Source organism: Mobula birostris, chromosome 11 (genome assembly GCF_030028105.1).
Source record: "Mobula birostris isolate sMobBir1 chromosome 11, sMobBir1.hap1, whole genome shotgun sequence".
NCBI lineage: Eukaryota > Metazoa > Chordata > Chondrichthyes > Myliobatiformes > Myliobatidae > Mobula > Mobula birostris.
The window spans coordinates 59,209,100-59,225,559 of record NC_092380.1 but is presented as its reverse complement, the minus strand read 5'-3'; the positions used below and the strand labels follow the sequence as shown (position 1 = coordinate 59,225,559).

The 16,460-nt window shown below is 41.1% G+C and overlaps 1 protein-coding gene across 1 annotated transcript in view; it reads left to right on the top strand.

Moving 5' to 3' along the window:
* Positions 1-16,460, top strand: part of LOC140204675 (von Willebrand factor C and EGF domain-containing protein-like) — a gene marked incomplete at its 3' end in the record, with an annotated part of 363,358 nt that overhangs the window by 152,473 nt on the left and 194,425 nt on the right. Inside the window, exon 4 of the mRNA XM_072271366.1 lies at positions 16,273-16,401. Within this exon, the coding sequence (XP_072127467.1) occupies positions 16,273-16,401 (129 nt within the window). The remainder of the gene's footprint in view (positions 1-16,272; positions 16,402-16,460) is intronic.

Below are 16,460 nucleotides of genomic sequence, written 5' to 3'. Positions count from 1 at the left end.
AGACTGAGGGAGTTCATAGAGCTGTCCGAGGAAAATCATGAAGGCATTTTAGCCTGAGGAAAACTTTGAAAATGGAAGTTTTGGGGTCTGGAGCCAATGCAGATTGGTAAGAACAGTGAACAGAATTTGATGGTGGCGAAGATTTTATCAGGCAATTTTGGATGACAAACTTACAGAGCATGGAGGATAGGAGATGTGATCGTGATTTGGATGATGATATTAAGAGTGTTTCAAGGCAGGGACAAGAACAGAAACCCAGGTGGGGGATATCACAATTTGACTCTGTGAGGGCTTGTTCACTGAGATTATAAGCAGCATTTTGATCACAGACTGTGGCCAAATATACCAGTATCAAGTGGCAGAGCCCCTGACAGGGTCACTTCTCCTCGTGTATTACTTTTGAAAACTGTACTCAGTTGAGACTAGGTCCAATATGAACAGTCTCCCAATAGAAAAGCAATAAAAGACGCCACAGACACAACTGTTACTTGCAAGCTGAGTGCCAGTCTGAAAATAATGTTGTCAGTGAGTAACATAAGTAGAAATTGGGTGAAGAAGGAGTTTTACAGAGCTGAGGAAGGGTAACCATTTCACAAGATACCTTGGCTAAGAATGAATGGTTGATTGGAAGCTAGCCAATGAAGCCCTTCTGGTTGAGTCGAAGCTGTGGTGAAATCTATGAGAACCAATGGAAGGTGCACCAGGGCAGAAGTACCATTTCCTATTTGGAGTAACAATTCTTTGCTTCCTGTATTGATTCAACTCCTGGTTGCAGAGTTTCAAACATGGACATGGCATGGAAAACAATAACACGCTAGAAACTGTTGTCTGTTTTAACAAAAAACAAGCTTACTTGAAGGTCCTTATGTGGTGAAGCAGTGATGATTTTGATTATAGGCCGACCAATGTAAACTTAATATAAAGGGAGGTGGTTGTGGTTATTAGCTTGTTATTGAGAACTAACTAAGGTCAGGGGAGGTCTGTTACAGTACTGAGGTGAACATTAGTATCTTACAGTGGAGTAGTGGGTATTTGGGTTGAGATTTGTAAAATTATTAGTGGGTGACTGGCATCTGAGAGTCAGGCTTTCTTCCGATTAGATGGTCATGGGTTGTTGCTGTAGGTTGGTGTTGAGGAAAGTCTGTGGTAGTGTCTAAAGAAGAGGAGTCAAGTCATGGTACTTCCCCTGTGCCACCAGCTTTCTGAATGAACAATGAACCTATGTACTGTACACTACCCCACTACTTTTTCCTATTTTTCACCAATTTTGCTCATTTTTTTCCACCAAGTAATTAATTTAAAAATACATAGTTCTTATTGTAATTTATAGTTTTTTTATTATGTATTGCAATGAACCGCTGCAGCAAAAAACAGCCCAAAATTGCAACATATGCCAGTGATATTAAATCAGCTTCTGGTTCTGAGAATGGGATCTCAATCTGGAGCAATGTTATTAAAACCTGGTTGTTCTAGGATTGTCTAATAAAGAGACTTCTCTGGCAATATGCACTAATTTCTTTAGCAGTGCTCTGTGAAAAACAATGCATAGGAAATGACATAGTAGGTTTTCACAAATAAAATGAAGTGAGGCATTTTATATTTAATGAAACCCGTAACACATTTTATTGATCTCCAAAACCTAGACACAAAAGTGAGCTAAAAATCTGTATGTAATATCATCATTATGTCAGACCAGTCTCTTAAATGAAACCCCAACTCAATGTCAGTACATGTGAATTATGTACATTTCTCCCCACTACGTCACTCTGCACAGGCCCTCCCAGAATTCACTGAAACCAGCATTGTGAGCCTGACCGGAGCTTGGACGAGCCGCTGGCTCAGGACCTGTGTTCCGGGGTGGGGGAATAGCAGGTGCCTCTGGCACGCCCAGAGGTGCATTGACATGCTCATGGTCTTGTTGTGATGCCAGGGGCATGGCAGTGGAATACTCCAAACCTTAGTGGGCCGATCTACCGAAATGCGTTCAGGTTTACCCTTTTCAACTATGATAAAAGTCTTTTCTCCTCATTCCAAAACATGGAGCGGGCCACTGTAAGGGGACCTGAGGGGATGTTGGTGTGCATCATGGCGGAGAAAGCAAATAAGGCAGAATGAAAGTCAACCGGCACCCGAGAGGGCTGTATGCCATGATGGGAGGTAGAAATGGGTGAAAAGGAATTGGATTTACTGAGCAGGGTGGAGTGCTGTTCAAAGGCTGACTAGGCAGGTGGGGGTGGGGGGGTTGGGGGAAAGAAGACCAACATAACCTAGTCAAACAGTTGCTCAGGGACCTCAAAAGTTGCCAATGGTGCCAGAACATGATGGTTAATTTTTGTCCACTGGCAATCCCTGCAGGCTGCACTGCAATCATACACGTCCTTTCTGAGGCTGTACCAAAAAAAACTTCAGTGCAACTGGTTTCTGTGAGGCTTTCCAGCCCAGATGTGAGAGGACATGTATGGAGTCGAAAACAATCTGTCTCCAATGTGTGGGCATATTGGGGCAAGGGTGACTAGTTGAGATATTGCACAGGAGAGAAACCCAGGCTTCCCCGAACTTAATGTCAGCCAAATGCAGGCCCATGACTGCTGTTTGGTAAGCTTGGACCTCTGGGTGAGTAACTTGGTCAGCTGACATGTTGGTATTGTCAACCCTGATGTGTATGGCCTCAATGGCTAGCCATCAGAGGCAAACAGCCATGGGTTTATTTCATATATCAGTTGTGAACAATGATATGTAGGGCAGGTGCCATTGCTGCCATGCAGACCAAGGGTCTGATATTTTGGCCATTGTGTGAACAAGTGGTTTGTGGTCAATGAACGCTGTGAAATGGCGACCCTCTAGAAGAAAATGAAAATGGCCGACCGTCAGATAGAGACCAAGAAGCTTATGGTCAAACAGGCTGTACTTCCTTTTTGGGGGGGGGGGGGGGGGGTCAGAGCTGCCAGCTGAAGAAAGCAACCAACTGATTGTACACAGCATAGACTGAAGCAACAGTAGCAACAGTAGTAATGGCTATGAGTGCTTTGGGGAGCAGTTGTGCCAGTAGGGTCGAGTTAGAAAGAGCTCATTTCGTATCATCAAATGCGCTGATCACGTCCGCTGACCAGTCAAGCATCTGATTAGGGGTATTGTCTTTAAGAGCACTATATAGGAGGAACATAAGTATATGGAATGAAGCAGTGGTAGAAATTTATCATATCTAAATACTCCTATGGTATTTTAGTAGTGTAGGGTGATGGGAAATCCATAATAGCTTTGATTTTGTTCATTTGGGCTATAGCTTTTTTTCTTCAGTGACAACATCTGCATGAGCCACATCAGATGTAATTCCAGCACACTTAAAGTTCACAGCCACTCTTTCAACACAAGGTGAACTGACTGTATATTTCAATACACCATTTCTACACCAGGCAACACAAACCACCATGCATTCCCATATTAACAGTTAATATGCTGTGCCCTTCTTTCACACTTGAAGCCCATAAGTTAATGCAGAATTAAACTGCCAACACCACAATTATTTCAAGACTGTACCTTTCACATGTTTTGACCAAAGAAATGAGAATGAATATTGAAGAATGCATCAATCAAATAAAGGAAATATACAGTATAAACAAGAGAAAGTCTGCGGATGCTGGAGTTCCAAGCACCACACAAAAAATGCTGGAGGAATTCAGCAGGACAGGCAGCATCTATAGATAAAAGATCTATGGAAAAAGGTCTTGGCCCGAAACATTGACTGTACTCTTTTCCATAGATGCTGCCTGGCCTGCTGAGTTCCTCCAGCATTTTGTGTGTGTTGCTTAGATATACAGTATGTATAGTTATAATTGCAAAATTAGTATTTCTAATACTAATTGGACACAATTTATTGGAAATAATAGGGAACCCAATGATGGTATTGTTTATTTGCAACTTGTAAAGTGACAGTGTTGTACATGAAACTCCTGAAGCTGTTATTGAAGACAAGTTTCATAATAAAAATTGAATCATACATTCTGACTCACTGTCATTGAACCATGTGAACTTTCTGCATTAGTAAAGTAAACCTGCAACAAAAAGTTAAAAGTTGTATTTATTTATCTGGATACATTTTCAAAGTTCAAAGTAAATTTTATTATCTAAGTACATACGTATCACCATATACAACCCTGAGAGTCATTTTCCTGTGGGCGAATCTATAGAATAGTAACTATAACAGGATCAATGAAATATTAACCAGAGTTCAGAAGACAACAAACTATGCAAATGCAAATATAAATAAATAGCAATAAATAACAAGAACGTGAAATAACAAGATAAAAATTCCTTAAAGTAAGAGCATTGGTTGTGGGAACATCTCAATGGTTGGATAAGTGAGTGTAGTTATCTCCACTTGCTCAAGAGCCTAATGGTTGTATGGTAATAACTCTTCTTAAAACTGGTGGTGTAAGTCCTGAGGCTCTTGTACCTTTTACCTGATGGCAGAAGTGAGAAAAGAGCATAGCTTGGGTGGTGAAGATCTTTGATGATAGAAGCTGCTTTCCTACAGTAATGTTGCTCAGTGGTTGGGAGGACTGTACTCGTGATGTACTGGGTTGAATCCACTGCCTTTTGTAGGATCTTCCATTCAAAGGCATTGGTGTTTCCATACTAGGCCGTGATGCAGCCAGCCAATACTCTCTGCACTACACATTTATAGAAGTTTATCAAAGTTTTCGAAGTCATGCCGAATCACTGGAGACTCATAAGGAAGTAGAGGTGCTGCTGTGCTTTCTTCACAATTGCACTTACGTGCTGGGTCCAGGACAAATCCTCTGAAATAGTAAAACCAGGAATTTAACCCTGCTAACTCTCTCCATTTCTGATCCTCTGATGAGTACTGGCTCATTGACCTCTGGTTTCCCTCCTCCAAAGTCTAAAATCAGTTCCTTGGAATTGCTGACATTGAGTAAGAGGTTTTGGTTATGATACCATTCTGCCAAATTTTCACTCTCTATCTCGTATGCTGATTCATCACCACCTTTGATACAGCCCACAACAGTGATGTTGAAAATGGTATTGGAGCTGTGCTTAGCCACACAGTCATAAGTGTAAAGCGAATAGAGGAGGGGACTAAGCATAGTCCTGTGGTGCACCTGTGCTGATGGAGATCATGGAGGAAATGTTGTTGCCAATCCAAACTGACTGGGGTCTGCAAGTGAGGAAATCAAGGAGGTATAGAGGCCAAGGTCTTGGAGCTTATTGATTAGTTTGAAGGGGATGTTGGTACTGAATGCTGAGCTGTAGTTGATAAAGAGTATCCTGATGTATGCATCTTTGCTGTCCAGATGTTCCAATGTTGAATGAAGAGCCAATGAGGTAACATTTTCTATGGAGCTGTTGCTCTGGTAAGCAGATTCGAGTACATTCTAGTCATCTTTCGGACAGGAGCTGATCTGTTTCATCACCAGCCTCTCAAAACACTTCATCGCTGTGGTTGTGAGTGCAAGTGGGTGATAGTCATTGAGGCAGGTCACCACACTCTTCTTGGGCAACAGTATAATTGAAGCCTGCTTGTACCACACACTGTCAACGTGAGATGTTAAAATCACTCCAGCCAGTTGGTCAGCACGCTCTTTAGAATGTGGCCAGATACCTTGTCTGGTCCAGATACTTTCCTTGGATTCACCCTCCTGAAGGCAGGCCCCACGTCAGCTTGAGATACTGAGATCAGAGATCATTGGGAGATGTGGGAGGGGCAGATTCCCCCGTGTTATGATGTTCAAAGCAAGCATAGGAGGCATTGAGCTCATGTGAAAGCGAAGTCCTGCTCTCTCTCGTGTCGCTTGACTTAACTTTGCAGGAGATGATAACATTCAAGCCCTGCCACAGATGTCAAGCATTGCTCATTGACTGAAGCTTGGTCCAGAATCTCCATTTTGCCCATGAGATAGCTTTCTGGAGATTGTACCTGCGCCTCTTGTAGCTTCCTTGGTCTCCAGACTTGAATGCCACTGATCTGGCCCTCAGCAAATTTTGGATCTCATGGTTCATCCAGAGCTTCAGATTGGGGAAGACTCTGAATGATTTAGTAGGGACACACTCATTTACAGTTGTTTTAACAAAGTTCGTACAACTGTGGTGTATTCATTCAGATCGCTAGATGAATGCTAGAGCACAGCCTAGTCCACTGACTCAAAGCAATGTGAACCAACTTAAATAATGTGATACTTATTCATTATTGTCAGAGCCTTTCTAGTGCTAAGATTAGCTTTTTAATTCAATCAACTTTATATTGTTGCCAGAGATTGTGAAAAACCTGATTTTTGTTTTACTTTTTCAATTAACTTAATTTTTTCTCATCAGCCTCTTCAATTATTTCACTGTATTTGTCGGATCTGATGTTTACTCTGTGGTCAAATTTTGCATTGCTTATTAACATTTTATCCATCTGATCAATTGACCAGATGAAGAGCTGTTTCCCTGCTTAAAATGGTAGCAGCGAGCACATGTATTTCCATTCTGTACTTACAGCAAGTTGTTGTGAAAATCACAAAAAAAAATTAAGTGACTAAAGGACACCATTTATTCACTGTTTACTTAAGGTTCTGGACAAGGTATTAACCTTCAGAAAGCAACATAGGAAGGTGAGGAACAGAATCATAAACATTCCAATTGTCTGTGTAAAATTTTGCTTCCAATTAAATATATATTTCCTTTCGGAGGCTAATTGCAAAATTCTAAATTTATTTTGAAAATCCAGGACTCGTTGAAATGCAATAATGCAAAAAAAAGCCTGTCTTTAAAGTTATAATATTAGCCAATTTAAATTGATTGCACAGAGGAATAAAACACGATCAGGAAACAGATGAAGGAGAGCAAAACAATATGAATCAAAAAAGACCTGTGTATAATAAAATCCAATTTACCAATTACAGTATATAAAGGGGCTAATTTACCAATCCCATTCTCCTGTCATTCACCATAACCTGGCAACTAGCCTTACCAAAACTTCTGGTATAATTTGCAAATGATTTTAAAAGCTAACTGGTTTGGAAATAATTCAGAGTGTAGGCACAGATTTCTGATTTGCCTTCCTGCCAAGTAAGGCTCCCAAAAGGCAGTAGAGAAATAAGCCAATGTGCAATCCATACTACAAGTGTACCGTTAACATTGTAAGATCAGAAAATGCTGTTTAAATACACTTTTTACGAGAAAACTTCTGTGAAGTATAAAGCAGTTTTAATTTTCAAGTTTAAATACAAATGACATTTTTCACATTTTTCATTGCTGGAAAAAATATTTTGCCATTTGTTGTAGCCAAAGTATATATGGTATACTGTTATTAAGTATTTAATTGATGAAGAATATGCTAGTACTTCTATTCAAAGATAGCAGCTTCATCTCCACACATATTAGAAGTAACGGTAAATGAAATAGATGGTACAGTAGATATTAAAAAGCCAACATCATCTTGTTTACAATGGCAATCATGCACCTTGAATCTGTGTAACCAATATGAAGATTAAAAGAACAATATCTGTGTGCTAAGGATTGGAGGCAAAAGGTAAAACTATTCTCCTCTGATCATTCATGTTACAACCTGTCTCACTGATGAAAAATTCCAGTAACCATATTTAGATGCAGGAGTCAGCACTGGAATAGAATCATTTAACTGCTGCAATTCTGAAAGGAGATAAGAAAATGTAATTTAAAATTCAGTTGGGACCAGTGACTCTCAGGAATACATTCATGATTTCCAATATATAAAAAAATACATAATGCATTCCTAACTACTTTCAAGAAAAGAAAGTCCACTTTCATGTTTTTACAGTATGCAAAATAAACTTTTCCTTCCTACTTCCCTTTCTTCGATGGTCCACTCTCCTCGCTATCAGATTCCTTCTTCTCCAGTCTTTGACTTTTCCCACCCACCTGGCTTCACCTTTCACATTCCAGCTATCCTCCTTCGCCTCCCCACCACCTTTTAATTCTGGTGTCTTCTCCCTTTCTTCTCAGTCCTGAAGAAGGGTCTCAGCCTGAAATGTCAACTGTTTATTTATTTCCAGAGATGCTGCTTGACCTGCTGTGTTCGTCCAGCATTTTGTGTGCGTTGCTTTGGATGTTCAGCATCTATGCACTTTCTTGTGTTTATAATGTAAAGGTTCATTCTCTTCCACACTACCAATTTGAGAAAATAGTTTTAAAGGTTTATGTTTTCCTAGCCTAGATTTTGAGGGTGGTAGTACTTTGTCCAATAACTAAAAAAAAAACAAGACTACATTTTTTATACAGAAAGTCTATGGTGTTAGGATCCTGAACACAGCTTTGAATGTGCAAGAGCCAAATTGAAATATGCATACCTCTGGCTCCTAGCAAATGACTCCCGTTCCTGTGTTTACTTCTAGATGTTGATGAATGTTCCCGATATGGAGGACAAAGTCTTTGTCAGCAAATCTGCAAGAACAACATTGGCAGCTACAGGTGCCTTTGTTATCAGGGATATCAACTCTTAGCCAATGGGCGCTCTTGCATTACTTCAAAATATTTCAGCTTAAGTGGTGAGTAACAGCTTGTTTGAAATTGGAGTGTGCTGCTAACAAGTAAGCGTACATCAAAGAGATTTAATCAAAAATGAAGGATGATTTAAAGCAATTGATATTCAGAGGTCGGCTAAAATCTCAATTAGAGAATTTAAGTTGAGACTCAGCAGTTTCAGGTAGAAAGTCTTCGTACCTTGCGTTATCAACAATCAGAGTTACCTGTGTGTCATTTAAGATTTTATTTTGTACACATTCTTCAAATATAGTTTTTGTATTCAGTGACCTTTAGCATTCCTTTCACCTGACTCCAGCATCACTCTCGTCATTGAATCCCTCGTAACCTCCATCCTACTGTAAATCCCCTGAGGATAATTCTTCTTTCCTATTTTTCTTTGGAACTAAACACTTCTTCATGTTGCTTAACCTGCTGTTTTTGTTCTTTATTTCCAATTATTTTTCTCCAATAAGAAGCTGCCCTTGTTAAAAGTTCTGCTGTGTTTTTCACCGCTTTCAATATCTCAAGGAAAAAGGTCCTTCATTTCAGACATAAAAGATCATGGTAGTGTAACGGTTTGTATAATACTATTACAGCACCAGTGACCTGGGTTCAATTCTTCCACTGTCTCTAATGAGTTTGTACTTTCTCCCCATGAGCACGTGGGTTTTCCTCCAGGTGCTCTGGTTTCCTTCCACATTCCAGGGGGTAATTGGTCACATGGGTGTAATTGGGCAGTAAGGCTTCTTGGGCCGGAAGGGCCTGTTACCATGCTGTATCTAAATTTACAAAACTCACAAACTTCTAACAGCTGTTGGATTTTGCAGATCATCCTCCTCTTTAACTTTCATTGTATTTCTTGCCATGTTTCACTATCCCATCTCATCTTCCATTCTCTGATTTGGGACAGCCGGTTCTCAGCCAAGGCCGTGGCTTCATCTCCATCTAAATCAATGCCAAGCTCAGCATGATATTAAACTGTTATTCTTTTTTAGGGCATCTTCAACCCCGTGCCCACTTGTTTCGCCAGAGGTCCTTGCCCCAATTTGCGGACTCTCTCAGCACCAGAAGTCTTGATTCAAAAGGCGCTACAGAGGGATTAGATATCTGTTGTAAAGATAAGTTGGTTACACCCAGGAGTGGAAACCATTAAAGTGATAGAGGGCATCAGAGAAGTGGGAAGGGGGTACTTTCAGCTTTTCACCAGCTCTCGACTTAGTGATCACTAAATGTTGATGTGACATTGCCCACCTCAATCTTTTCCACTGTCTTATTTTATCTCTATCTCATTTTGCTCAACAAGGACCAGCCATAACATTGCCAATATACCTGCTGACAAAAGAGAGTGTTATTCGGATTTGATGGACTCTCAACGAGAATTTGAATTTCTCAAATTCTCACTGGACCATTCTCCTACCATTGAATAACAGGCCATTGTCTCCCAAGCATTTAACAAACTTACTTCCTCAGGAGATCTTCCCTTCATTACTTTTCATATACTCCCCACCTGCACAGTACTCTTCTACCTCCTCTCCAAGATTCACAGGTAGACCTGGCCTTGCTTTGGCTATTTTATGCCAATTGGAAACTATTTCTTTCTAACTTATCTTTCTCTGGAAAACAAAACTGCAGATGCAAGACATTCTTCATACAGTAACCCTTTCATTCCTAGAATCATTCACGTGAATCTTCTCTGAACCCTCTCCAATGTCAGTATATTCTTTCTAAAATAAGGAGCCCAAAACTGCATTTAATACTCCAAGTGTGGTTTCATGAGTGCCTTATAGAGTCTCAACATCACATCCCTGCTCTTATATTCTATACCTCTAGAAATGAATGCCAAAATTGCATTCACCTTCTTCACCACGGATTCAACCTGGAGGTTAACTTTTAGGGTATCCTGCACAAGGACTCCCAAGTCCCTTTGCATCTCTGCAGTTTGAATTCTCTCTCTATCCAAATAATAGTATGCCCATTTATTTCTTCCACCAAAGTGCATGACCATACACTTTCAAACATTGTATTTCATTTGCAACTTCTTTGCCTATTCCCCTAAACTATCTAAGTCTCTCTGCAGGCTCTTTGTTTCCTCAACACTACCCACTCCTCCAACTATATTTGTATCATCAGCAAATTTAGCCACAAATCCCTTAATACTGTAGTCCAAATCATTGACATACATCGTACAAAGCAGTGGTTCCAAAACCGACTCCTGTGGAACTCCACCGGTAACCGGCAGCCAGCTAGAATAGGATCCCTGTTTTCTGCCGATCAGCCAATGCTCCAGTCACGCTACTAACTTCCTTGTAATTCTACGGGCGCCTATCTTGCTAAACAGCCTCATGTGTGGCACCTTCAAAGGCCTTCTGAAAATACAAGTACACCACATCTACTGCATCTCCTTTGTCTATCCTGCTTGTAATTTCCTCAAAAAATTGCAGTAGGTTTGTCAGGCAGGATTTTCCTTTCAGGAAGATGATGTGTATAAGATGATGAGAGGCATTGATCGTGTGGATAGTCAGAGGCTTTTTCCCAGGGCTGGAGTGGCGAGCACAAGAGGGCACAGTTTTAAGGTGCTTGGAAGTAGGTACAGAGGAGATGTCAGGGGTAAGTCTTTTACACAGAGAGTGGTGAGTGCGTGGAATAGGCTGCCAGCGATGGTGGTGGAGACGGATATGATAGGGTCGTTTAAGAGACCTGACAGATACGTGCAGCTCAGAAAAATAGAGGGCTATGGGTAACCCTAGGTAATTTCTAAGGTAAGGACATGTTTGGCACAGCTTTGTGGGCCGAAAGGCCTGTATTGTTCTGTAGGTTTTCTATGTTTCTATGAAACCATACTAGCTTTGGCCTACCTTGTCATGTGCCTCCAGGTACTCCGTAATCTTATCCCTAACAATCGATTCCAACAGCTTCCCAACCACTGATGTCAAGCTAACAGGTCTATAGTTTCCTTTCTGCTGCCTCCTACCCTTCTTAAATAGTGGAGCAACATCTGCAATTTTCCAGTCATCCGATACAATGCCAGAATCTGTTGATTCTTGAAAGATCATTGTTCTTGAAATATCAAGGAAGGATTTAATGTTCAGAACGTTGACTTGTTTTTCACTGGTGCTGCTGTATCTGGAGAGTCTTTCCAGATATTTGAGCTTACATTTTCACCCTCAGCAGTTTGTACCTTTTCCTGTTTTCCCCTTCAGTGTTTGGTTCATCTGTTCTTGGTGTTTTACCATTTGTTAACTTGACGGTTTGATTTTTGTGCACTTCCAAATTGCAATTATTATACTTTGATAATAAATGTACTTTGATTTTGACAGACAAAACCATCTGCCACTCCTATTCTGAGTCAGACCCTGACAAAAACGCTCTGTTCTTTACTTTAGCTAAATCATTCTTAAAATGCATTGCAGAACTCCTCTCCCACTTCCTCTTCATTCTGCATTTTCTGCCTGTGGTTTCCCTCCTGCAGAGGAGTGAAACAATATGTAAAACAGAAGGAAACATTGTAATTAGACTCCTGAAGCCCACTGTATCACACAAACATGGTTTCAGGTCCTGTTCAATGCTAATTCATCCTGTTCTCTGAATGCTGTGGTGTCGAGCAGTCTATTGATTCCAACCTTAAATATACTCAAAGTCGGAGCACCCTTAGCCTGCTGAGGTCTTGGGTTCCAGGTGTAGTGCACTATGTCCCCAAATTACAAATCTACTGGCTGGAGGAAATGATCTCTGGGGCGGCACAGTAGCAAAGCAGTATGCTTAATGCAATTACAGCACCAGCGATCAGCAGACAGGATTCAATTTCCATTACTGTCTATACAAAGTTTATATGTTTTCATGTGAGCACATGCGTTTCCTCCGGATGCTCCGGTTCACTCCGATAATCCAGCTTCCGGTAAAATGTCAGCATGTTTGGGTGCAGAAGCCTCTCAGCAGCCAACCAAAGGTGTTTTTGTCTTTTTTAAACATCTTTTTTTAACAATCGCAAGACAGTGCTGGACATTGAGAACTTCAAGCACTGCAGATCTACTCCATCAGCGAGCTGCTCGTTGGCAGAGGAGATGGAGTTGGTACTGACCATGTTACCGCCTGCTACAGGAAGGCATTGGAGTCGGTGCACGAAGGACTATAAGAACAAATGATTGTCTTGGACGTTTCTCTAGCGATCACAAGACCTTGTTCGACATTGATAATGTGAAATACAGCAAGTCCATTTCCCTTGTCTATTGATGAGACAGACAGCGGGGGAGGTGCATGGCATCGGTTTTAGTGAGGAGTAGGCCTCAAGCCATAGGCTTGCCCATTACAGCAGTCCAGGAGAAGGGACACCAGAGACAGCGTAGTGTGGTGTCCATGCTCGGTTGGGGACTGGCCTCCCATCTGTGCAGCCCTTCAGTGTTCATTCGGTGGAATGACAAGCTGGATTGCACGTGTACTTATTTTCATCTGTGAACTGCTGAGAACTGCTTGTTCTTACCGCTAACTCCTATGCACCATCAATTTTCAAGATGTGTCCCTTAAAGACTTGGGCTATGTTTTTTTTTGTGTATGACTGTGTGTCTATTTGTTATCTTCTATGTGCTCCTTGTGCCTTGTGCTGTGTATGACTGTTGGTCCCGGAGGAACGCTGTTTTGTTTGGCTGTATTCATGGGTATTCATGTATGGTTGAATAATAATTAAACTTGAACTTGAACAAAGACCTACGGTTATGGTACGTCATGGGCATGCTACGTTGATGCCAGAAGCATTAGTGACACTGGCGGGCTGCCCCCACTACATATACGGTGTTGGTCATTGACACAAATAACACATATCACTGTATGTTTTAATGTACAGTACATGAGAGAAATAAAACTAATCTTTAATCTAATCTTTATCTTTTGGCTATTTTGTCAGAGTATTATGAATTCAATGCTATCATATCCTTCTGATCTATGGTGTGGATGGCCAACCCTGCTAAATTTCTCCTCATAGAAATGCTTTATTTATGGCAGGAACCTTTTCAGTGAAGCTTAACTGCAATGATTCAAAGGCAAGTAGACTCTTGCTTCGGTGCAGAGACAAAAGTTGCACCGAGTTCAAATCTAGTTTCACTGAAGCCCTATGCTGCGGCTACTCTCAGGAGTGACAACATACCACTTACTGCCTTTATTCTACCTACATGTTTACTTTCTGCATCCCATGAACATGCATGCGAAGAGTTTTGCTAAAAACTGAATCTCATGAATTCCTTTCGCCCAAATGGCTGAGTAGCTTATTGAACAAATCCACTGGATTTTTAAATGTTTCTTTCAGCATTCTCCTTCCAGCTTCAACTGCCCCATTACTTTCACTTTTTGTCATATATACTGTATGTGTAATTTTAACTGCTATCAGCTTTGCTTTAAATAAATTGCCATTGTATTTGTCCTCTCCAGTCATTATGTCTGCTTCCTTTATAATAACTGACCACTTTTATTGATCACTTCCTCAAGTGCTTAACTCTTTGTCCCAGGGGCCGTGTGGGATTCCTGTGTTGTGCAAAAGTCTGTTTGGTGCAAGTTGAGACTTAATAAGGAATAGTATTTCAGTTTGTTGATATGGGAGTTCATAGCCCCCTATGTATTTTCCTCTGAGTTAAATATGGCAGCAGAGTGCTTATGTTATTGAGCGAGCAATCCTAAGAATTGGACTAATAGTCTAGAGATCCGACTTCTGGTCTCACCATGACTACTTGTGAATCTGAATTGAGAATGAAGTAAATCTGGAATAAACAAACACTATCAACAAGGCATGCAAACCACCTGAGGTTCGCCATAAAAACCACCACTGGTTCATTCATGTACCTTACAGGCAAAATCTTGCTCTCCAAGCTTGGTTTTACCTGTTTGTAACCCTAGGCCCATATCTGGATGGATCACTGGCCAATCACATGAAGCAGATTCAGAAATGGCAAAGCTGCACACATTCGAGGTGACCCTGAAAAGTCTTTCACACTAAGATGTAGATGTTAGTGACTAGATTGGAACAGTTAGTCAGGTCTCAGTGCTGAAAGAAGTTGAGTGCTGAAACCAGTATGCCCCATGTGGTCAGGTCAAGCACATGCAGAGAAATCTAACTACTAGCTAGTATTCCCATCAATAATTCATAATTTTCTTAGAAGAAGCACCAGGCAAAAGGCCATGATGGGAAGGAATTTCTTTAGGCAGAAAGTGGTGATCTGTGGACTTCATTGCTACTGGTAGTTGTGGAGGCCGTCATTGGGTATATTTAAGTCTGATAGATTATTGATTAGTCATGGCATGAAAGGATACAGGGAGAAGGCAGTAGATTGGGGCTGAGAGGGAAAATGGATCAGCCATGATGAAATGGCAGAGCAGACTCAATGGGCCAAGTAGCTTGATTCTGCTCATATACCTTATGGTCTTATAGTCACGATGTTGAAGATTGTTCAAGTACTTTCTGCTGAAGAACAGAAGGGCAAGTTCAGTTTCATAAATTCAGCCATGTCAATTAATTAATTATTGAAGCCTTAGGTACTTTTGTCAAGTACTACTTAGCAATCACTTGCTCACTGATCTCACCAGATCCATTGGTGTAAACCAGGATAAAAAGCAGAATTCACCGGCAAAGTGAATATGGCTGCCCTTGTCATTATCAATATCCGAACCTATGTTGCATCATTGTCCTCTCAGTGGGAGTCGACGGAAAAGCCCTTAACTGGTGTGATTCAAGGTACTTTTATATCAAAGTTATGCAAACAGAATACAACTGTGAGATGTGTCCTCCTGCAGGCAGCCTCAAGCCAAAGAAACACCATGGAACCAGTTCAAGAAACCATCAAACACCCAACGCCTGAGAAAAAAGACAAATTGTGCCATCTGCAGAAAGCGAGTGAACAACACATAGAATATCATCCATCTAACCAGGAGTCCAGCAGTATTCAGTTCAGTGCCGCTAGCCATTGCAGACCTGCACCCCAGTCCACATCAATCATTCTGATCAAACTGCTCAAAGTCAGCAAAAAGAAGAGTATGGAGGGTTATGGATCCAGTGCAGGTCAGGGGGGAGTAGGCAGTTTAAATGGTTTGCAACAGACTAGATAGGCTGAAGGGCCTGTTTCTGTGCTGTCCTTTTCTATGACTCTATGAAAAGAAATACGCCTCTGGTTATGAAGTAGCTTCGGATGATTGCATTGCTTTGTTGGATGGGGCATTGACGAGTTATTGCTTCATTAGTGAATCCCTTTCATCAAAAGGCTAGATATAGAGATATCTGCTCCTCCCTGTGATGTGTTCAACTTCCTTCACAGCCTGCAAGGAGCAAGACCACTGGCTAACATTTGGGCTTGAGTTGAGAAGTGGCTGGTGATATTTGTGCCATGCAAGTGCTAATCTATTAGTCATCTCCTCTCAGTATTCAATGCCATTGCAATTGCCAAGATGTGTACCATTAGCATTTTATTGTTTATGATTGGTCTTTCCAAGGGTGCTTTGAGATGAAGCCCCTCCCACTTGCTATCACCGATGTTTGGTTATATTAAAAAGGGTAGTTGTTTAACTTTGTGAACACTAATGTTTGTTGTTCTTTCCCACTGACTGTCTCCATCCTAATTTGTTTTTGTAGCTTATGTTTAATTCTTAACCAGCATCACTCAAACATATCTCATTACAGTTTATGGAACTTTGCTGTGTGTTGTCACTTGTCTACACCATGAACGTAACGTACACCGGCATGTCCTAAGGTTGTGAAAAACACTATAAAGTGTTTGTTCTTTCTTCGTAACCTAGGGCTTTCTGTTTGGTGCGGGGAATATGGTTGCGACATGAGCTGCAATCACGGCGGCTGTGAAGAGATCGCCCGTGTGTGCCCGGTTGGCTTCACCATGGTCGAAACCAGCATTGGAATTAACTGCAAAGGTAGAAGGTTGATTTTGGACCTAGTTTGTATAAGTGTGTTTCTTCCATTGTCTCAACCA